This window comes from Protomyctophum bolini (genome assembly GCF_963924005.1).
Source record: "Protomyctophum bolini genome assembly, chromosome: 10".
NCBI lineage: Eukaryota > Metazoa > Chordata > Actinopteri > Myctophiformes > Myctophidae > Protomyctophum > Protomyctophum bolini.
The window spans coordinates 5,377,501-5,402,192 of NC_137871.1; the positions used below are offsets into that span (position 1 = coordinate 5,377,501).

Below are 24,692 nucleotides of genomic sequence, written 5' to 3' on the forward strand. Positions count from 1 at the left end.
CTGGCGTTGAGGTGATGATATGCACATTACATGCACAATAGAATTACAAATTATTTATTTTATTTATAATGGTGGCAACGAGGGCCAAAACTGGTATCCACCTGCGGCACTGGATAGATAATGAATGGACAATTTTGAGTGTTTGTGTCTGAGATGAGCCGTTCAGAGATGGACAGACGGATGCATCCGCATGGCTTCTGTGGATCTCCGCCGTCATGGTGATGATGTCAAATGGACGATGTCATTGTGTGATGATGCCCTGGTGTAGGGACATCGCTCAAAAATGGACGGCCTGCACAAATCTGCATTTCGAGGCTTGCACTGCAACAGTTTGTGTTGTGTGTGTGTGATGTCAGACATTAGCTCTTGGTCAGCCTACATAAAGTGTAATTTGTCTACTTTAACTTCATCGCAGTGTATCTTTATCCTACAGGAGCTTTCTGAGGTTCAGTGCAAGTGAGTGTCTATTGTTCAATACCAACAGCTGAACCTAGAACTCTCTTTCTCGTCAAAGTCCATTTATAGCTCTATTTGATAATGGAAGGAAGGAGTGAGCCCCAATATTTCCAGACTCAGGTCTCCTGTTCCGAGTGTCCATATCCCTGTGCCTCCACCTTCCTCCAAGAACCCATGAAGAGGAGCCACAACGACCTATATTGCCAAACACAGAGGAATGAACAGGTACCTTCAGCAGCCTGCCGATTAAACTGTGCTAAATCTAACCATCGCCAACAGTTTACCAAGAAGGTAGTTCTGGCGGGAGAGACAATTCAGCTGAGTTACACAGGAAAGAAAACCCACACCTGTAAACAGTGTGACAAGAGTTTCAGTAGGTTAGATAGTCTGAAGAAACACCAGCGTATCCACACTGGAGAAAAACCTTACCACTGTAAACAGTGTGACAAGAGTTTCTGTCAGTTAGGTGATCTGAGGAAACACCAGCATATCCACACTGGAGAAAAACCTTACCACTGTAAACAGTGTGACTGGAGTTTCAGTCAGTCAGGTGATCTGAAGAAACACCAGCGTATCCACACTGGGGAAAAACCATACCACTGTAAACAATGTGACAATAGTTTCAGTAGGTTAGATAATCTGCAGGCACACCAGCGTATCCACACTGGAGAAAAACCTTACCACTGTAAACAGTGTGACAAGAGTTTCCGTCAGTTAGGTGATCTGAGGAAACACCAGCGTATCCACACTGGAGAAAAACCTTACCACTGTAAACAGTGTGACTGGAGTTTCATTCAGTCAGGTGATCTGAAGAAACACCAGCGTATCCACACTAGGGAAAAACCATACCACTGTAAACATTGTGACAAGAGTTTCACTGAGTCAGGTCAACTGATGAAACACCAGCGAATCCACACTGGAGAAAAACCTTACCACTGTAAACAGTGTGACAAGAGTTTCAGTCAGTTACGTGATCTGAAGAAACACATGCGTATCCACACTGGAGAAAAAAAAAATACCACTGTAAACAGTGTGACTGGAGTTTCAGTCAGTCAGGTGATCTGAAGAAACACCAGCGTATCCACACTGGGGAAAAACCATACCACTGTAAACAATGTGACAATAGTTTCAGTAGGTTAGATAATCTGCAGGCACACCAGCGTATCCACACTGGAGAAAAACCTTACCACTGTAAACAGTGTGACAAGAGTTCCATTCAGTCAAGTCACCTGCATGCACCAGTGTATTCAGACTAGAGGGTAGCACGGGTCTACCCGGGGCCAAAGAGCCGAGAGCCGAGCCGGTTAAGGTGCAAAATATTGACTTGTCTCTCGAGCAGGGTCGGTGCCATTCCAAAAGGTCTCGGAGAGTCTTAGAGAGATCTAATGTTTGTTTTGAGGACCTAAACAAACATTAGCACCCGTTGCTTTTCTTTTTTTTCTCGCCCCAGCGCGGGCCCTCTCTCTGCCTCTCTCGCTCCTCCCGTCTCGTCTGTAATTCTGGAGCTGGCGAAATGTTCTGGGAACTCTGATTTTAATACTCGTGGACGAAATGTTCCTCTTCTCCACTCCCTCGGCTTGAGTGCTGCTGCTATCTGTCTTTCTAATTTTCTATCATGGATTGGCAATCTGTGACATGCATCATGCATGGATGCGCAGTTGCGCATTGTGCGTAAACACACCATTTCACACCTACTACTACTACACAGCTTTACAAATCTGCCAATAGCATATGTTATGCATATAAATGGGCCATTGCATTGTGTGACCAGCTAAATAGTAGGCGATAGACAAGACATGAGCCGAAACTATTGTTACATTAGTCACTCCCACACTTTTTTATCAGCAATTGGGTAGCGTTTGGAGGACCATGACAATTTATTTTCTCAGAAAAAACGCTATACCGAGTGGCGCCCTACGAGCTTGTAGGTCTGTTATTTTTGAAAAATCATGAACATAGAATATACTCTTTCAGAGCGAACGTTTTTAACTCAAATCTTTGCTTCTGAAACAACATATTTTCAGATGGGGGTCAAGGGGCCAATTTCATATATTTTTGGGGGTCCTTGACATGAAATATTGAGAATGATGTAGAAACATGAGGTTTTTCAGGAAAAATACATTAAATTTCGACGTCAGGCCTAAATGGGTTAAAGTTAAGTTGTGTGTGTGTGTGTGTGTGTGTGTGTGTGTGTGTGTGTGTGTGTGATACAGCTGTGCCCTCTGGTGGTGGGCCGGTGGTGTTACAGCGTGACACACACACACACACACACACACACACACACACACACACACACACACACACACACGCACTAATTTATAAGCGATTTTGCGATTATTTTTGTAGATTGAAGAAATATTGGGGGTCCTTTGCTACTTGGCATGAAAATGTTTGAGAACCACTGCTCTAAAACAATATTAGACAAAGTTTGAGCCACAAACACATTGCTCTCTCTCTTCTCCTTTTGTATAAATGAAATAGGCCTATTCATGATTCTGCTTATAGAGAAGTAGCTAGTAGTAGTAGTTGTTTTATGGAAACAGTTGTTTGTGTTGAATGTGCTAATTACACAGAATTATTCAAAAGAGAGAAAATGGGCAAGCCATAAAATAATGCACATTGCACTCATACGTCATGTGGAAAAAAGGTAAATAAGAAAAGTAACATTAATGTTGTCAAACCTGATCGGAGCATCTCAATACAGCGTTTTCTTTCAGTTCATCATTGAATTTAGAGCAAAAAAGGTTTTGCGATTAATTGCGATTAATCGCGCGATTAACTACACAAATCATGCGATTAATCGCGATTAAAATTTGTAATCGCGCGATTAAAATTTGTAATCGCCTGACAGCACTAATATATACAGATTGGGGTGTAACGAGTAACGGAATATTTCGTTACCGTAACGACACTACTTTGGTCGGTAACGAGTAATATAACGACACTACTCCTCCCGAATTGATAATCACACTACAGTTACTGTCGCTGCAGCAGTTACTCGTTACTTAATTGCGTCATGTGGCTGCTTTCAACAGTGTTGCTTTGGACTTGGAGAATAATGCACACAACGGAGATGAGTTGAACATGAACAGTAATGGTGCGCTGGAGTCGCGGACTAGAACATGTCAAACCGGTGTCAGATCAGCAGCAGCACAGCACTTTTCGCTACTGTCGTGGACTCGTAGGGTGGCCAGACGTCCGGTTTTAGACCCACCTGTCCTCCTCCCACCTCAACCTCTGGCCGGACACATCATTGTCTGTTTTTTTTTGTGATATAGCCTACAGTGTTTGTGTCATAACTGTCATTTACGTCGTCTCGGTATTAAAATCTCCGCAGCAGAACTGCTCTGCTCCACACAGCGAGCCAGTCTCCCACTGTCACAGAGACGGAGCAGACGTTGGGGTGTTGCCATGTCCGCTTATTATAAGCTACTTTGGGCTTGTTTTATAATAGCCAAGTCAGGCTCCTTTTGGGCTTGTTTTCATAGACATGGCTGCTTGTTTCTCTTCCAAAACCTGGCAACACTGCCAGCTGGGAGGGTCGGTTTGTTTGTTTGTTTGTTTGTTTGTTTTGTTCTTTCTGCTTTGGCAATGTACACGTATGTTTTCTCATGCCAATAAAGCCCTTTGAATTGAATTGAATTGTTTGTTGTAGAATGTGTGCTCTCAGAGTCACAATCACTAGTTAGTTAATGCAGAGATGAATAAACCAAATATGCCGACATGAAAAACTACATTTAATGAGCATGGGAGCAGGGAACTCCACATCATAAAGAAAGGGATCCTAAAGCACTGTGAACATATAGTCTACTGGTTTCTCTCAGTCTCATTATTTTTATTTGAATATATTTTATTTGATTGATTGAAGAATTGATTAGAAGTTTGCATCGAAAAAGTTTTACAAGGTCAAGAGAACCACTGCACTAGACCGTTTTGGAAAGGCCCATTTTGTTTAATTCCTCCACAACCTGGTAAAGAGCATAAAGAAAGATCTTGTGTATGTCCTCGTTATTATGATTATAAAGATTTGTTAAAGGTAGAGTAAGTGATTTCACTTAATTCAAATATCACTTATTTTTTTGTTTTGTTGTGATAATCCTCTCTACTATAGAGTGTGCTGACCATATAAGGAGTTCCTCCCTGTCCCCAGTTAACCCCTGGGGGTCAAAAAACCTTAGGTTTCGTTTTTGACTCTCTATCCTGATTGGACGAAGGCTTAGGTCCCACAGCCAAAAACGAAACCTACGGTTTTTTGAGTGAAATCACTTACTCTACCTTTAAGTGGTAAATTATGTGACAATGCCACAGGCGATGTTATGGAGTAACGCAAAAGCATTGTAACGAGTAGTGTTACGAGTAGTTACTTTCTCCAGGGAGTATTCAAGTAGTGTAAGGCATTACTTTTTTCAAAAGTAATACGTAATGTGTAGTGTATTACTTTTTTGAGTAACGGACCCCAACTTAAAGGTAGAGTAAGTGATTTCACTCAAAAAAACGTAGGTTTCGTTTTTGGCTGTGGGACCTAAGCCTTCGTAAAATTAGGATAGAGAGTCAAAAACAAAACCTATGAGGTTTTTTGACCCCCAGGGGTTAACTGGGGACAGGGAGGAACTCCTTATATGGTCAGCACACTCTATAGTAGGGAGGATTATCACAACAAAACAAAAAAATAAGTGATATTTGAATTGAGTGAAATCACTTACTCTACCTTTAATATATATATATGTGTGTATATAAAAAAATAGCATAACCAAAAAAAAGATCTCTTTTAGTGCCTCCCTAGTTTTTATCCGTTGACAAAATTGTCAGTATATTTTGTCATAGTTTTTAGTCATCATAGTTCGTTTTTTATGTCGTTTTCTCGTCAGTGAAAAAAGGTAGTTGAGTGTGTGTGTGTGTGTGTGTGTGTGTGTGTGTGTGTGTGTGTGTCACGCTGTGACAACACCCACCCGCCACCAGAGGGCGCAGCTGTATCACACACAAAACACACACACACACACACACACACACACACACACACACACACACACACACACACACACACACACACACACACACACACACACACACACACACACACACACACACAGGCGAAACTACATGGCAGTGGGCCCCGGTGCAGATATCTTGTGTAGGCCCCCCAAAATATTATTGTGGCTTGGGAGGGGGGGGGATGCGATCTGATATATAAATATTCATTCAATCTGTATGTATGTTTACATCAATTTGCATGTTTCACTTTCAATCAATCTGTATATATCTGTAGGACTGCAGGGCTGCAGCCTGCTGCCTGCAGGCTATCATAAATGACTTTGGACAAACTTTAGTTAAACTTGCAGAGTGACAGATTACTTTACCTATGGGTTACATCTTCTGATAGTGCTGCCGACTGCTGACATGACACAATAATCCCATATAGTGTTTCATTAGCGCGACAGAACGTGACAAAACAGTCTACAGCTGCAGCTTGTTGTGCTGATGACAGGCACAGGCAGCGCGCCACGAACACAGTATACACGCCATAGACTGTGAAGCAAGGTGGTAAAGAGGTAGTAAAGATGACAAGGAGTGGACAGTGATGCCACTGTTGTGCAACACGGAAGTAGTATGGCCGTTTATAAACCAGCCAGTCAGTGACATCACTGACTAATCCTTGGTGTTACTCTTCCTGCGACCGATAGCCCCCTGAAACCAGGCTTTCACCGTCGTGTCGTCCTTTCTCTCTTCTTCTTCCCCCGTTATGGGCCCCTTGGGGGCGTTGGGCATCGCACGGGTTGCGATATTTACGCCACTGCACACACAGTAGAAAACGTAAAATGAAAAATGAATACTACGCAATTCATTCTAACTGTTGTTGGAATGTACGAGCCGCATTCGCTTCCCGCGTCCGCGCGTCTTACTTGTCATTTTCTCGCCATGGTTTTAGTTTCATAGTCAAAAACACCACAACACTGACCCACAGCTGGTGGTCCTGACCGGCAGGGCCCTTCTTGATGAAGGCTCCGTAGTACGTGGCGATGTTCCTGTGGTGGGAGTAGCTCTTCAACATGTTGATCTCCAGCTTGATCTCCTCCTCTTCCTCCTACGGAGACGGAGACAACACAAAGACAGGAAGACAAGTTAAACACAGCTATAGAGAGACACACACACACACACCCACACACACACACACACACACACACACACACGCTGCCATGTGCCATCTGTCTGTGGCGACATTATGTTCATCCTTTCCTCCCTTTAGAAACTAACACTTTATCTATTAACGAAAGATTAATGTGCAATCGTCTTTATATTGATGAAGTAGTCAAGGAATCAATAAATCAACCAGTCAAGGTTGGAAACAGTATGGCAGTACAGAACCCCTTTTGGTGTTTTAAGCATTATGTTATACTTTTACCTATTGAAAAATAGCAGATCTACAAGCGCATAGTGCGGCACCGAGGAGTACCGCGCTATACGAGCTTGTAGGTCTGCTATTTTTTGAAAAGAATCGTGAAAATGTGGCGCAAATCTTTGAATATATATTCTTTTCAGAGTGAACGTTTTGAACTCAAATCTTTGCTTTTGAGGGCGGCCCTGGAACGACATATGTTCAGATGGGGGTCGGCGGCCAAATGTTGGGGTTGTTGGGGTTGTTGGGGTTCTTGACATGAGATGTTGAGCACCACCGATATAGAAACATGGGTATTTCAGAAAACTTTTAGGATTCAGAAGACATTTTTTAAGAATCGTCCTCAGGTCTAAATGGGTTAAACCCTCTATACTTTACACTATACTTTATACTATACTATACTTTACAGGCATGTAGCTTTTAGATCGCATATTTCTTGTCGAATGTTCTCCCCCCAGATTAGGGATGCTGGGGGGGGGTTCAAGTCATTAACAAAAGTGGCATTTTAAGTTTTCATCATTGCGATAATATTGTTACTCAATTCTTTTCTCACTGGACGAATTTCAGGCGCACCGATGTAAGCCCACAGCTTGGCTCAGCGGAGGGACATTTTGATAAAACATTTAAAAAAACTCACATTGATTCACTCGATCGTATAGCATCGTTGCTGTCGGGAGGAAACCTCATAACTCCATTTTTGAGGTTTTTGATTAGATTTTTTTGCTATTGAGAACCCTTTACGTCTGTGTGTTGTTTCGAAAATATTGAACCAATGGAAAGTTGTAAAAAAATGTGCTTTGGACAATACTGTACCTCTTAACTCCTTTGGACCCTCAAAATGTCTGCTAAAGCAACTAACTCCACCACACCTCTCCCCCTCTCATCTATCTAATAATTCCAACAATGTCTGTCTGTCTGTCTGAATGTCAGAAACAGCACGTTATCTCATCATTAACTGCACGAATCACTCCCACTTTTCACACAGGCATGGACCATAATTATATGGAGGTCTTAATGGAGCCCTTTTTCCCATTCGACACATTAATGATTAATAATGAATTTATTAGTGAATTAACCTCGCACCCTCACACTCCGTCCCTTAGCGACACCTGCATCACAGGCCACCGTTCACACCGTTACCCCACTGGCATGCTTTCTCTAGCTACCGCCGCAACACAACAAAATGTGCCCTATACAATTTGGCGCCGCTGACTGTGTGTGTGTGTGTGTTGCATCCTTTGTTCGTCTTCTCCTGCTAAACTACACGGTTTGCACACATCTCACCATGCACAGCAGCGATAGCTAGCCTGTCCACACATGAACCACTACTTTGCATTCATATTCATGTCATATTTACAGTACTACGGCCTTCACAGTGACCGGGATATTTCCAACCCCCTCAGGCCAGGAGGCGGTGTGTGTGTGTGTGTGTGTGTGTGTGTGTGTGTGTGTGTGTGTGTGTGTGTGTGCGCGCGCGCGTGTGAGAGGGACGGTAAACAGTCAACACTTCTACTAAAGAAAGAGGCAGCGATGGAGCCATAAGTCCATATCCATAAATTCGGGGACATAAATTGCGCAAAATACTCTTAAACATGACGGCAGCAGCCTGCCTAGCAGCCTCCTAGCTGTTGTGTGCTAAGCTACATTATCACACGGAACCACAACAGTAAACACGGCAATGACCAGGGTTGCCACATTGACTGAGAGGGAAACAAGCAACCAGGTCTATGAAAATGTTAACAGGCCAGATCAAGTCAGAAAATCCGAAAATAAATCTAGAATAAGCAACAATATTGCTGACTGTCAAACATCATTGTCCAATGTTGTTTTAGAGCAGTGGTTCTCAAACATTTTCATGTCATGGACCACTAATATTATATATATATAGTAAATATATATATTTGCTGTTCATATATTCAGAACGGGTAAAGACTAGTGGAAGTCATTGACAATAATTATATAAAAGTCACCAACACCAACTTTGATGAGGCTGTATTGCTTTGTTTAAAAAAAAGACAAGGTTTTCTTAATTTCCTGAAAATTGTACATTTTTCATTTCCTGAATGAAATGAGGTTTCCTCCCGACAGCAGAGATGCATTAGTTCTCAGGTCAACCATTGATATGTGATTAGCTTTGATTAATTAATTACAAAGCCTCTAATTACCGTGTATAGTTTGATCATTTGTGACTGAGTCCCAGTCCCAGTATAGGAACCCAGAGTCCATAATGGACCCCATTCAGACGTGGGATGCCACCCAACAAACACCACGATGAGCATTCACACACAGCCACGATGCCCTGGCCCCCTTCATATGACCTCAGGACACGGACAATACAACACAGGACACTGTGCAAGGACACACACACACACACACGCACGCACGCACACACACACACGGCTCCCCCCCCCCCCCCCCCCCCCAGCTGTGTTGGCTCTGCCTGTAAATCAAGGCAGAGGAGAGGGGAAGGAAGAGGAGAGGAGAGGAGAGGAGAGGAGAGGAGAGGAGAGGAGAGGAGAGGAGAGGAGAGGAGAGACAAAAGGAAAGCAGAGGCCATTGACCTCCTTAAATCTTGTCACTGGACAGGAGGGTAGCAGTGACGGGCCGGACAGTGAACTTTCACCTCCATTTGAAACACAAAGCATGCATGTGTGTTTGTCTGAACATGTGCATGCACAGTGTGTGCGGCCGGTGTGCGTGTGTGCACATGCGCGCTTGTGTGATATTTATATCGCCTCTGTCAGGTGGAGACCTCAAGTGTTCAGAACTCTTACTTTTCAGGATTCAAATAAAAACAATTTACAATTTACAATTTAGGCATTTAGCAGACGCTCTTGATCCAGAGCGACTTACATTTAAGCAAAAACAATATATATAATAGAAAGTAGTTATCATGAATCGTGTATAAACTAAGAACGTAATAGTGGAGTATCTATGTCTATATGACTACATAAAATGCAATTCTAGTGCTGTCTAAGTAACGAGCTATAAGTCTGTCTAAAATAGTCAACATAAAATGCTATCTAACAACTGCCGGATCAGCTACTTTTGAGAGACTTTGAGAGAGGTTTCTGCCCGACAGCAACACTATGCAATGCTCCGTGGATGAGATGTAATCCACACTTACAAATTAGAATCAGAATTCCCCCGCAATGGTTTCATACTGTATAAAATTCGATTCAAGTGTTTTATATCACGAACACAATCCCATAATTGTGGCGTTTGCAGCTGCCGCACTCAGACGGACAAACTTACTTCCAATATAGTCAAGAAGAAACTGGCCCCGCCTAAACAGTGTTGCCAACTCTCCAGTAACGGAAGTAGCTAGTGGCTCCTCGAAAAGTAGCTAAAAGTCGCCAGGGGTGGGATATGCGCGCGCGTAGCGCGCGCCGCCCCTAGCGACTTTTTTGCGTCCCTAGCGACTTTTAGGCGCCCCTTAGTGCACTTAGTTTGTATCATCTCTTCATTTGATAACACATCGTTTAAACTCATTGTAATATTTAAAAAAAACATACCTCAATTCAACTAATGTTTAGAACGCTATTTTGTTCCGATCCATACAGGAATTAGAAGGTTAATACTTTATGCATCCGAGTGTGTATTTTATTTTTACTAGCAGACTAAAAGCTGCCAGTGCTTCCTCCTTTCTTGCTCTGTCGAGCTCGAGGGGCGCGTTCGGAAATACCGCACCGGAGCGCACTCGCCTAGGCAGAGCAAGAAAGGAGGAAGCACTGGTAGACAGTCTGTGCAGTGTGCACATAACCGAGCCGAGGAAGCCACTGAGCCTGCTGTGAGCCAGACCAGACGCGCCGACCACTTTTAGTTTTGCCAATTTCGCGGATTTGAGGCTGAGAAAAAAAAAAAAAGATTTTATCTCTGGCGCATATCTGGCGCCTGTCAACACGATTTGTCCCCAATTCACCAGGGGAAAAAAGCTAGATTTCTCGCCAGAAGCTTTTCACTAATTCAGTCGCTAGGGGGGTCTGGAAAGAAGCTAAATATGACGACAAATCCGCTAAGTTGGCAACACTGCGCCTAAATCTAATATAGAGTTCACCTTCCAGATTAAAAAAAAAACTAAGTGAAATTGTTGGGAGCTCATGGTTGGCATTAGAAAGAGAGGAGAACGTTTTGCGTTAATTTAATTTAATATTTGGGTAAAGAAAGGGGTTGTCTGTGTTGCCAGCGGATATCACTGAGGCTTTGGAGGGCGGCCGTGAGTTGTGTCTGCACGGAAGTGAAGAGAAAGTGGTGCCAGGCAGCCAGGCCCCGCACAACATTAAGACCCGAGACTAACTCTGCAGTATGAAGGCCATCTAAACAAGTGTTGATTTTGACGGCAAATGTTTTGATTTATAGTTTTTTAGTCAGTCTTTTGGAGAGAAAGAAAAATGGAAAAAAAGGGAATTAGTCACCTGAAATGTTGTAGTAATTAGTCTAGTCGACTGAAATGTATTTTTCGGCGGGCCGTTTTACGCTTAGTTGCATGCCGGAAATAGCCGATCTGGCCCAATGACAGCGCCACAACAGGCCATTATATATGAACTTTCAGGATGTCCCGATTTCCTTATAGTGGCTTCACAAAATATCTGTCTGACTGCCCCCCTGGTTTGAAGGCCATCTAAACAGTGTTGATTTTGACGGCAATTTTTTTGCATAGAGAGAGAGAGAGAGAGAGAGAGAGAGAGAGAGAGAGAGAGTAAATTAGTTAACGGAGATGCAGGAGATTCAAACAGGACAGGCAGGCAGACGGACGTAAACGACAAAGTGGTCCATTCGAAGCCGTTCGAAAACACGTTTTAATGGTGTCTGAAGCCGAATACTGGCGTGACTGTGACACATTGACTGTCACAGAACTCAGAACGTCCAGGCATAGGGTCAAGGAGGAATGATTGATTGATGAATTACTTCATTAACAGTTTGCAGACAAAAAGCACAGGAAAGTACAGTTCAAAACCATGTCTGCTAAGAGGATTTCACACCCACGAAAGCCTATATGTGGGGGCTTGATTCCATTGTGGTCCCTCATAGGCAATTTCACCGAGAAAAGAAAAAAAAGGACCCTATAATTGATATGTGTTTGACCACGGACCCTGTGTCAAGGACCCCGAGAGGAGAAGTTCAAAAGCATTAAAAAAGCTTTTATATCTGCTATTTTTGAATGGCCAGCGTTATAAAAGCGCCTCGGCTACAGGTGCTATACTGCATGAATGCACCATGTACCGAGAGAGAGTGTGACTGTGTGTGTGCGTGCGTGCGAGCGAGCGAGAGAGAGCAGGGATGCATTGTTACCTCTGTGACTTCCATGACTTTGATAGCTGCCAGCTGGCCCGTCTTCACATGACGACCCTGAAGGGACACACAGAGATTTAGCAACACAAAAACACAGAACATCATACAGTATACTGCATGCGCGCGCACGCACACGCGCGCACAGTAAATCATGCAGCGTATAGCCTTTATACTATAGAGCAAGAACTCTAGTTTCTAGTTTTTAAACTCAATTTCCCTTTTTTTCCACCTGACTGCTTTGTATGCCCCTCTCTCTCTCTCCCTCTCTCTCTCTCTCATGAGTAAGAAGTGTACAAATAGGAGTCCATATTTTTTGCAGTCGATATCACAAGGTTTGGTTTTAAGTAAATCTGCACTGTGTGTGTGTGTGTGTGTGTGTGTGTGTGTGTGTGTGTGTGTGCAACAACACTGGTTTCAGGCCTTATAAGAGAGATGAAGCAGGGACCCCTCTACATATTGTATAACATTGCGTTCCATATTACATGTTTTCATAGATTTCATAGACATTATTGACATGACTTGTTTGACAGATCTATCATCAATGTTGATTTCGTTGATGAAAAATGATCGTCGACTACACTGACGAAAACCAAAATAAAACTGGAACTCTTGAAATAAGACATTTGACTAAAAAGGGTGCAGGGAACAGCATGACCCTTTTCAATTACAGTAGGAATTCACCACAAATAGCCGATCTACAAGCTCACAACGCCACACATTGGTCCCCGACCCACAGTTTGGAATCCAGTTTTCCACTATACTTGTGGGGACATTCACAATGATAGGCCCTCATAAGCACACACACACACTCACACGCACACACGCACACACACACACACACACACACACACACACACACACACACACACACACACACACACACCTGCAGATGTGTTCTTTGTCGCGAGTCAGTGTTACGTGCCGAGCTATTCATGGTGTAAATCAATCGGTATAGGAGAGCGAGAGGGAGATTAATGACACATCATCATCATCATCTGTGTTGTCGAGGAGTTTATACGTTCTCTGTCAGGTGGAAAACTTCTGTATGTCCCAAAACCGTTCCTTTTGGTGTACCATTGTTTTAGATATTTTCACGACTTTGGTGCGACACTCTTGCGTAACTGATGTGTTAATTCATGAGATTTATGACAAAACGTCAAAAGTTGAAACACGGAGATGTGAGGTTTCTCTGCTCCGACGACATGTTTGTGTGTGTGTGTGTGTGTGTGTGTGTGTGTGTGTGTGTGTGTGTGTGTGTGTGTGTGAGTGAGTGAGTGGAGAGGAAACAGAGAGAGGGTGAAGGAAGAGGATGGTAGAGGTGAAAGGGAGAAGGGAAGGAAGCTGGGGGGGGGGGGGCTGACGTCTCTAAAGGTTTAGAGCTGTGTGTGTGTGTGTGTGTGTGTGTGTGTGTGTGTGTGTGTGTGTGTGTGTGTGTGTGTGTCTGATCAGCTTAAAGCCGCCACTACTTCCATTTCATGACAGTCTTAAAAAAGGCTGTTTGCCGTAATAGAAGCAGACAGGTTTGATACCTCAGAGTGACTCTAAATGACAGTGAATAACATCTGGATCAGAGAGAGAGAGAGAGAGAGAGAGAGAGAGAGAGAGAGAGAGAGAGAGAGAGAGAGAGAGAGAGATGGCTGAAACCTGTGGTGGAAGAAGTATACGCAGATGTTTTTACTTAAGAAAAAAAGTAGCAATACCACAATGTAGTAATACTCAAAATAACAAGCAAAATGCTGCTTTCAGATTTTCACTCTTAGCACCAAGTACAGGAAAAAAGGTTTTCCAAATGTGTCAAAATATTTGGAAAACCGCCGATCTACAAGCTCACGCAGGTCGTCTATTTTCGAATAGACACAAAACGGAGCTTAATTGGTTGACACGGGTTGTGTTTGTCATTATTGTCTTTTCCAATAATTATTGTGGAGTAAAACATACAATAGTTCTGAGACGTATAGTGGAGAACAAGTACAAAGTCAAGTAAAAGTATCATTTTCTTTTACTCAAATGCTGTAATTGAGTAGGGGAGAGCCGCCTTGGATGTAACATTTTGCACGTTTCATTTTTTTACTCGGAGATCCGTTTAGCTACACATGTAATATTTTCAGGCAACGGACCTACACATGTCAGCTACCATAAACCACTTCAAGTTATTTTTTTGATAAAACAGGTCGGGAGTTATTAAACCGAACGTGGACGCTGTTTCAGTGTTACATTTGCTGCGCATATCGGATTAATTGTAACAGCATGGAGTATAAATGTAACAACGCTAAAAAACACCATTAAACATATCGTTTTCATCTTAAAGCAATTATATTTCATTGAAGCAACTCCTTAGCATTGTTTTCATACCATGGATGTGATAAGAAAATGTATCAAACATATTGGGAAATATTAAATAGTATCGGGTGTGCAGTTTGGGCTTTTTTTTCAGTTCAATGGGGAAATACATTGATTAAACAAACGTTTGATTGATTGAGTTGTACAATGTTATACAACCCTAAACTAATTTTAGAATACACTACACAATACAATACAATTTTAGAACATATAATATTGGCCAATATGTCAAATATGTAAATATTACTTATAATGGCATTGAATGGAAGCGGACCATTTGTAACACATGTTACAATTGACCCTCCCTCCGAAGTTTTCTTTGCCGTTGCTTACAGACCAGAATGAACGTGAATTCCGTCTAAACACGATGCAAACTAATGAAGAACATAAGCATGAAGACATCCATGTGGATTTTTATTCACCAACACCAAAGAAAAAACTTGTAGCACACAAATACTCCAGGTGTAAAATTATACGCATTTTGAAAAAAGTCAGTTTTTCGCCAATAGCTCCCCGCAGGATGAAGGTAAACACTTCAAACTTCCTGGGCACGTAGAGTACGTTGCTGTACACATACTGACGCGATGGCGTCATGGTGGCGTTGACCAATCAAGAGATAACGTCCATGTTACAACCGTGACGCGTTACATCCAAGGCGGCTCTCCCCTACATGTCCTTCTTTTTTTAGGGGAGAGTGAGCGAGAGAGAGAGAGTGACGCACACTCGTGGTGTTGTGTTGCATGCAGCTGATTGCTGCTTTGAGCAGGATGTGTGTGTGTGTGTGTGTGTGTGTGTGTGTGTGTGTGTGTGTGTGTGTGTGTGTGTGTGTGTGTCTTGTGCATGACGTCAAAAAGCCACACCGAGATTTTGTTTTGTTTTTTAGGAAGTGGCCCAGATTGCATTATGTTTCAACGACACAACTCTGAAACATAATGGCACGTTTCTTGTGCGTTGGAAAGATTTCAGGAAAAGAGGGAATATTCGCAAAGGTTCTGGGAAAACGTCAAGATTTTACACAGTAAAAGAAAGTACTAAATATAATGCACTTCAAGGTTGTCTTTATTTGTCTCCCTTAGGAGAAATTTGTCTTGGACATAAAAAAATATTCACAGCTGCATACATGAACACATTCAGAAAAACACCATGAAACACACCAATATACAAAACAGAGATATTATCCATGGATAAAGTGCAACTAGTTCAATAAAGTGCATCTAGACAGTTACTCTCTGATTAAGCATATTGATTGACAGAGGAAAAAGAATGTGTTTAAATCTATTATACACACACAGTGGAGTTCTACATCTCCTGCCGGATGGAACCATACTCTCGGGTCAATACATGCAAAGGGTCGGATACGATATTCCGAGCTTGTCTTATTACTTGCTTGTTCAAAAATGGCCTGGGGAGTGACTGGGGGGCGGGCTGACATGATCGCCATGATCTTCCCAGCCATATTTGCTATAGCCAAGCGATTTGAAATTTGTATTATAACCAGCTGGACATACCATACGTATACCTCAAGATAGATTCTATACTAGCTCTGTAAACGGTCAACATAATATTCACACTGACTGAGCCTAAAGGCCTCACTCACACCGTTGCAACGTGCATGCAACGTTTGTCTCGTGTCATGTGCGTGTTTAACGGTCACATGGTTTGACAAAAAATATTTGTTTAATGGCTGTGTTGTGCCCCCCTCCTCCGCATCAAACAAAAATGTTTTGTCAAACCATGTGACTTCCATTGGAAATGCATTGGGGCGGCCATTAAACACGGACAAGACAAATGTTGCATGCATGTTGCAACAGTGTGAGTGAGGCCTAAGTCTACACGCCAATGTGTCTTTGAACACAACGTTGTAACATGCGTGTGCCACTGCCAGCTCAGGTCCTCATCGACCTGCACTCCCAGGTATAGGAGACCTGTTCGATTGGTAAATGGTGCATTTATATAGCGCCTTTATCCAAGGTGCTTTTACATTATAGATTCTGCATTATACATTCACACATTCACACACACACAATCACACACCGATGGCGGCGGAAACCATGCAAGGCACCAACCAGCACATCAGGGGTTCAGAGTCTTGCTCAAGGACACTTTGACACTAACTCTGGGGGAGCCCGGGTTCGAACTGGCAACCTTATGCGGTTACCATCCAGCCATTCTATACGCCTGAGCCACCGCCGCCGATGTTATAGTCATGAACACTAATCATGGTCTACTATGAGTCTCCTCTGTTTTGTTTACATTTATTGTCTCCACCAGGCCGAAGGCATGGGGAGAGAGTATGTTTTATTGTCTCCACCAGGCCGAAGGCATGGGGAGAGAGTATGTTTTATTGTCTCCACCAGGCCGAAGGCATGGGGAGAGAGTATGTTTTCCGTCCGTGTGTTTGTGTGCGTGTGTGTCCGTCTGTCCTTCCTTCCATCCGTCCGTCCGTTACCAGCTAATCTCCGGCACCGTTGGCCCGACCCATGCCAAACTTTGCATACACACTCCCTGGATGCCAACGATGAACCTCTGCCCCAAATATTCCTCAACTGCCTGTTATAGCGCCACCATGAGGCCGATTTAGGCAAAACACATTTAAGTAGATTACTTGTACACATTTTATCCATACATCACACAATTCGGTATACACTATCTCCATAGTCATGTGATCGACACGGATCTGCACCATTTCCTATATTCCATCCTGATTGGCTAAGATTGGCTTCCAAAGCTCACATGATTGGTCCGCCTTGTACCAAATGCCACAAATCACAAACACAGTGTGCAATTTCCGTGAAATTATACACGTACATTTCCAACATGCCGAGGACGCCATGCCACTTATTTTTTTCAAAATCACCCTCAGGGTGGCGCTATAACAGGGCTGAATAACTGATTTTTACCAACAACTGCATCGATCTGTGTACATCTTTGTATGCGCACTCCCTAGAGGCCATGGAAAAACATTTTCCCTGCATCCCTCCACATGTGCCGGTTATAGTGCCAACATGAGGCCGATTTGCGCAAAACACATTGTTTACATTAGTCGTTTTGTACAAAATGCTGCACATAGAAGTCTATCCTCAGAGATGCTATGAGTGATCTGGCTCTGCATTTCCTCAACAAAATGAAGAAAATTGTTGCAAAAAAACAAACAAACAGAAAAACACGTTTAAAGTACGCCTAAACATTTTGCCAAACATCACAAACACTCCTATCCTCCTGGTGGAGACCTTTTCTAGTTTTCACATGATTTGATTTGACGGTGTCTTACTTCATCGCCCTGTATACAAGTGTCGCACAAAAGTCGTGAAAATAGCAGAGCCCACGATTTTGTAACCCATTATTCGTCCCCGTGTCAATTATCTAATGTGATACTGGACTCTCTACACACCCTCCGCCAACCTAGTCCCCATATATGGGGACGAGAGGGTATGGACAACGCTTTGATCTTTGTCTGGGTGTCGGATCGCGGAATTGGCCTTTGTGTCGGCTCAATAACAAAACAGTGGAACCATTTTCAGCCGGAGGTACAATTACGACGCTTTGACGACTCAAAAGGCATAACTGTAAACACCGGCAGTAAATGTAACATGTTAATATAGAGTCACTATAAAGAGCGGAATGAGTTAAGTTGAAGATCGGCTCTTTTCATTGTTTTTAAAATAATTAAAAAGGGAACCATTTTTTGGACATACAAGGCTTCCACCCGACTGTGACAAAAGTGGAGAAGGGGCCGCCGACACTTCTTCTTGTGCCATTTTGACTGAGTTTGTTATTTTAAAACAAAAAACAATGAAAGCCTGAAAACCAAGGGTTTCTGGGACAAAGAGGATTCCTTGCATCACTTGTCAGAGTTCCAGTGGTGACACACGCACGGGGGGGGGGGGGGGGGGCACACACACACACACACACACACACACACACACAGGGCGTTTCCCAGTTTAGAAAGAGGAACTTCCCTTCCCGGCAAAAAACGCTGTTATAGGTCATGAGGTGCACTGCACGTGCGCGCACGTGTGTGTGTGTGTGTGTGCATAAGAGAGAGATGACTGCATGATGAGTAACAGTTGCATGTTGCTGATCTTGCATTAAGACAGACAGTCTCAATGGGCCGAAATGAAACGGACCAATCAACCCATTCACTAATCGATGAATTCAAATGAAAAGCAAGTCACGTCATTTGAGTGCGAATAGCCCATCGACAAGCTCACAACACATATTTTCAAAAGAGACAGAAAGACAAGATATATTTTGCGTATATTTTTGAAAAGACGCAGTGCCCTGAGCAATTTGGTGCCCTAGGCAGGATTTCTCGTGATGCCCCCTTGTGTTCTAAAGCAGTGTTTCCCAACCTTTTTTGTCCCAGGGAACACTTTTTATAGCCTAAAAATCTCGGGGAACACCTAGATTTATGGTGTGTGTATATATATATATATACACCGTACATATCTACATATATACGGCATTAACCCATTCTGACCGGGCACCCATTTTGGTGTTAGCATCATGTTATGCTTTAGCTATTGAAAAATAGCAGATCTACAAGCTTCATATTTTTGAAGAATCGAAGAACGACTGACATTTTTAGAATCTGATCTCAGGTCAGAATGGGTTAATCAGACCAGTGTGTGTCCAGTGGAAACCTCGTATGAATCTGATCTCAGGTCAGAATGGGTTAAGGCATATAAGGCATTCAAAATAAGTTTGCTCTACCTAAATAATGACCAGAAGTAAGTCCTTGAGAACGGGTTTAGACCAGGATCCCTAATTATGGATATTAAAGGTATATTCAGTGATTTCACTCAAAAAACCTTAGGTTTCGCTTTTGGCTGTGGGACCTAAGCCTTTCATCCAATCAGGATAGAGAGCCAAAAACGAAACCTAAGGTTTTTTGACCCCCAGGGGTTAACTTTGGGACAGGGAGGAACTCCTTATATGGTCAGCACACTCTATAGTAGAGAGGATTTTCACAACAAAACAAAAAAAAATGTGATATTTGAATTAATTGAAATCACTGAATATACCTTTAACAATACAACTAGCCTATTAATACTTTTTATATTTCATATTGTGAGTTTGTAGAACTGTTGAGTGTTGCCACGTTAACTACGTTGGACTTGTTTCTGTACATTTCTTGTACTGTTTGAGAACCACTGCTCTGAAACAACATTGGATTGGACAATGATGTTTGACAGTCAGCAATATTGTTGCTTATTCCAGATTTATTTTCTGACTTTTTCGGATTTTCTGACTTGATCTGGCCACACACACACACACACACACACACACACACACACACACACACACACACACACACACACACACACACACACACACACACACACACACACACACACACACACACACACACACACACACACACACACACACACACACACACACCACCCACCCCTCAGGATGCCCTAGGCAACTAGGCTGTTGGGCGGGCCGGCCCTAAAAAGACACAAATCTTCTATGCATGTGGCGCAAAATGCCATTCAAGGCCTGGGCCGCGTGCGCTTGATCGGTCCAGGCACCCAGGCTGGTAATCCAGCCTATGACGGCGTGTCGCGGGTTCGAGTCCCGAGACAGTCGGCCTTTGCCCCCCCCCCCCCCCCCGATCTCTTCCCTATCAATAAAGGCAAAAAAGATATCTTAAAGAAAAAAAGTTATTCAAAACAGAATGAGTTATATCACAGTGAAAAGTTCAAGTTCACCCCCAAGGCACCCGCAAGGCAAATAATGTTATTACTTTCCTATGTATTTTTGTGTTTCTTTCTTTTCTTCATGTCCTCGTTAGTGTAATGTCACTTATTTTGCTTTTACACAAAAAAAAAAAAAAAAAAAGAACTGAGAGAAAATGAACATGTCTTATAATATGAAACAAATTGCCTGTAAATTATCTTATAATGGCAAATTGGCAATAAACAAGTACAACAAAAAAAAGAAAAACTGAATGAAAAGCTAGCATTGTTCTTCAAGAAGATGGAATGCACACAGTTTTGCCCGTCGGGGCTATAATATACCTGACAGCAAACTCCACTTGTCCGAACGTTTTATTTTCCTGCCACAGGCTGTCGGGCAACCATTATAGTGTCAACCACTGCACTTGGCTGTCAGGGGGGGGGGGGTTCGTCCCGGGGGCCACAGGCCTTCTCTATAGCACCCACGCCATCCCCATGTGACTGTTCTTGCTCACAATACCTCCTTTAACACCATTACATGGGAGAGTGTGTGTGTGTGTGTGTGTGTGTGTGTGTGTGTGTGTGTGTGTGTGTGTGTGTGTGTGCGTGCGTGCGTGCGTACGTGCATGCGTGTGTGCGTGTTCGTTTAACAGTTGACTCATGAAAAGAGGAGAGGGAAAGAGAGGAGAGGAGGGAAGGGAGAGGAGAGAGAATAGGGTGATTGTCTAATACAGGCCTCTCTCTCTCTCTCTCTCTCTCTCTCTCTCTGAGCTGTCCCGTCTACCTCTCTCTACCTCCTTCTCCCATCCCATCTCTCCTCCTCGTCTATCTCAGCATGACAGACAACTGTCCTATGGCTATTCTCAATGTTAAATATAACATTATGGCTGCATTATGGCTATAGATAGATAGATGGCCGCCCTGTGGATGGCTAGATGTTGCACTTTAACTGTTACGTTCTTAGCTTACGCATGTTTCATGATAACTATACTTTTTATGCATGTGATGAATTGCCATGCTTTTTGTTCTTGCTTAATGTAAGTCGCTCTGGATTAAGAGCGTCTGCTAAAATGTCTACATTGTAATTTGTAAATTGCATTGTCTCTGTCAGGTGAACCTTGTATGTCACAGATTCCTTTTTAATTATTTAAAAAAATTGTGATTAGGCATGTAAAGTTGTATTGTAAATCGATTCAAATTAATTCAAACTGCTAATCGATTTAATAAACAAAATGTAAAAAAAAATGATCATGTTGTTAATTTTAAATGCACGCACGCTGAGGAGACGAGAAGAGACGAGACTTGTTTTTTCTCTCTCTCACCCTGTCTGTCTCTCTCTCTTTCTCTCTCGTGCTTTAATCATAAAATGTTAATTGGTCAATATACGTTATATTATTTCTATATAGTCCACATACGTCTGCCTGGCTGGGTCGGGTCTCTCAGAATGTCGGAAATAAATCCGTCGGACTTGACCGGCGCCGCAATTTGAAAGAAATCTAATCCTTGCTACCCATCCATCCTGCGGGGGAAAAAAATATATATATGTAATAAATAAATCCCCTACCGACTCAGCCCAAAAATGACAGCCAACCGGAGAGCAAACTATTATTTTGCATGGCCTTACCTAACCAAAATAAATATGGAAATGCCAAGGTTTCCACCTGACACGGATGACATATTCTGGTTTAGTATAGCTTCATGTATCTGCATAAATCCACATTTGCACCAAAACAGTATCGGCGTGTCACAATTAGTACACAATCGCTTGGGTGGAATCATTTGGACAAAAGAAAAAAATGTCATAGATGTCATGTCATACAGACTTGTTTGACAGCTTGTCTTTATTACATGGTTTTGTCATTGTGTAATTTCAGATATTATACCACATAAACCATCAATTCTTACTAAACTTGACTCCGTACGTGGTCTGCTCACTTTCCTTTCACAGAAAATGGCAGATCTATATTCTTGCAGATCTGCCATTTTCAGCGAATGATCCCGTCAGAATAGGGACGCTGGGGTTCAAGTGGTTAATGTAATTTATTTATTTAGTTCCTAAATTACACAAACATTGGGGGGGGGGGGGTATAGTAACTTGAGGACCCCATGTTGAAGACCCATGGTTTACTCTAGGCGTAGAAGAGGGAAAAAAACGGCACACCAAGTACAGTTGCAACTGGTTTTACTACGAATAGACTGTAAGGGTTCAATGTGGTTATAAAAGACTGCGTGGTGCTTATGAATACACTATACAACACTGCTCTCTGTTCACCCCCCCCACTTGAAAAAGCAACACCAAGTCTGCACACGAGATCGCCTCAGAAAATGCCCTCCGAAATCTGTTAGGACTTGAAAGACATTTGTAGAATCGACCTCAGGTCTTCATGGGATCTACACAACACACTGCAGAACGACACATTATGAGTACAAGTATACACGCAGTCACGCACGCGCAGACACGCACGCGCAGACACGCACACACACACACACACACACACACACACACACAACCTACCTCACACGCTATTGGTCCGACTGTCATTAGGCCGACAACCTACCTCACGCCCTATTGGTCAGACTGTCATTAGGCCGACAACCTACCTCACGCCCTATTGGTCCGACTGTCATCAGGCCGACAACCTACCTCACGCCCTATTGGTCAGACTGTCATTTGGCCGACAACCTACCTCACGCCCTATTGGTCAGACTGTCATTTGACCGACAACCTACCTCACGCCCTATTGGTCCGTCTGTCATTAGGCCGACAACCTACCTCACGCCCTATTGGTCAGACTGTCATTTGACCGACAACCTACCTCACGCCCTATTGGTCCGACTGTCATTAGGCCGACAACCTACCTCACGCCCTATTGGTCAGACTGTCATTTGACCGACAACCTACCTCACGCCCTATTGGTCCGACTGTCATTTGGCCGACAACCTACCTCACGCCCTATTGGTCAGACTGTCATTTGACCGACAACCTACCTCACGCCCTATTGGTCCGACTGTCATTTGGCCGACAACCTACCTCACGCCCTAACCTAAACCTAACCGCGAGCACGGGAGCAGCACATGTCCGACCGTTGTTTCCGCATGCCGGTCCGTTGGCGTGTCTAATCTGCGCGTGCATCCCGTGTGTTTCCCTGTCCCTATGTATGTCTCTTTGGAGTTCGATGTTGTAAGATGATAAGAGCGCCCCTCACTTCACACGGGTGTGATTTTTTTTCTTATTTTAATATTGTGTCAATAACTGTGTTCCGAAAATAAACAAATGATCCCGGCGGTTTGACGCTAATGTCACTGCTGCCGAATTAGTAAGAGTTTCGCTATAGAAAAAGACTGCATCAAATGAGTGATGAGTGAGTGACTGAAAATCGTATAAACTATAAAGAGCCGCCTGTTACCTACGGCTGCTCTACATGACATCATCACAGACAGGGACGTGCACACATAGACATCAAAGGGGGCTTCAGCCCCTGTCCATTTACCCGTCTGTAAAACAACTGCCCTCTCCAGACCACGAATGCAGCATTAATATGGTTGGAAGAAATGCAAATGCCGCTCCTCTCCATGCCACGCTGGAAGGCAACATTCAGGAGAATTATACCTTTTCTCCGAAGTCTCCTGAACTTGGAACGCAGCATTTTGCGCTGAACTAATTTGTTTAGAAATCCATGTCGTTACACCGCATCGCCACTAGCTAAAGAGTGAGCTTGTAGATGATAGATCAGCTATTTTCTTTCGTCCAAAAGTTTGTCCTCTTACGGGACTTCAGCCCCTGCCCCTCTAACAGTCTCTGCACGTGCCTGATCACAGACCACAGGTAACGTTACAGATGATCAGATGTTACAATAGTCACAGGGTTGAGAATCACTGGTTCATTGTCAGTGGCTGTGGATGGATGTGAGTGTGCTAAATGCTAACGGCCCACTACATGAAAAGTGTAAAGTGAGTGTGACCACGCATTACATCGCAGTCATCTGCGAGGCAACGCACACGCGCACCCATGCACAATTGCACATGCGCGCACACACACACACACACACACACACACACACACACACACACACACACACACACACACACACACACACACACGCTTGCTCAGCAACTCTGGGAGTTACAGGTCTATCAGTAGTACAATGAGAAAAGTCCCAAATAAGTGTTTTCTTAAAGGGACACTTCACCCTTTTTGCAAAAAAATATATGTTAATGACGTTTAGAAGCTTTAGATCACTTTTCTGGGGGTATTTATGTGTGTAATATGTGGTTTTAGATATTTTAGATTGTAGCAGTGAGCCTGTTGTCTCTGATGTCATGGACACTGGTCTCACTACCTTCCTGGACTACAATTCCCATAATTCTTTGGTGCACTGCTCCTCCTTGTGGATAGGGGGGAGAGCTGTCTTACTGAGACAACATGTAGTCCAGGAAGGAAGTGAGCCCAGTGTCCATGACATCAGAGACAACAGGCTCACTGCTACAATCTAAAATATCTAAAACCACATATTACACACATAAAT

At 43.2% G+C, this 24,692-nt stretch overlaps 1 protein-coding gene across 3 annotated transcripts in view; it reads right to left on the reverse strand.

The window, feature by feature from the left end:
* Positions 1-24,692, reverse strand: part of LOC308322373 (mitogen-activated protein kinase kinase kinase kinase 4) — a 123,581-nt gene that overhangs the window by 91,233 nt on the left and 7,656 nt on the right. For all 3 annotated transcript variants that reach the window (XM_080773576.1, XM_080773577.1, XM_080773575.1), the window contains exons 3-4: positions 12,143-12,199; positions 6,413-6,538 (exon numbers count right to left, since the gene is read on the reverse strand). In XM_080773576.1, coding sequence (XP_080629702.1) covers positions 6,413-6,538; positions 12,143-12,199 — 183 coding nt within the window. The remainder of the gene's footprint in view (positions 1-6,412; positions 6,539-12,142; positions 12,200-24,692) is intronic.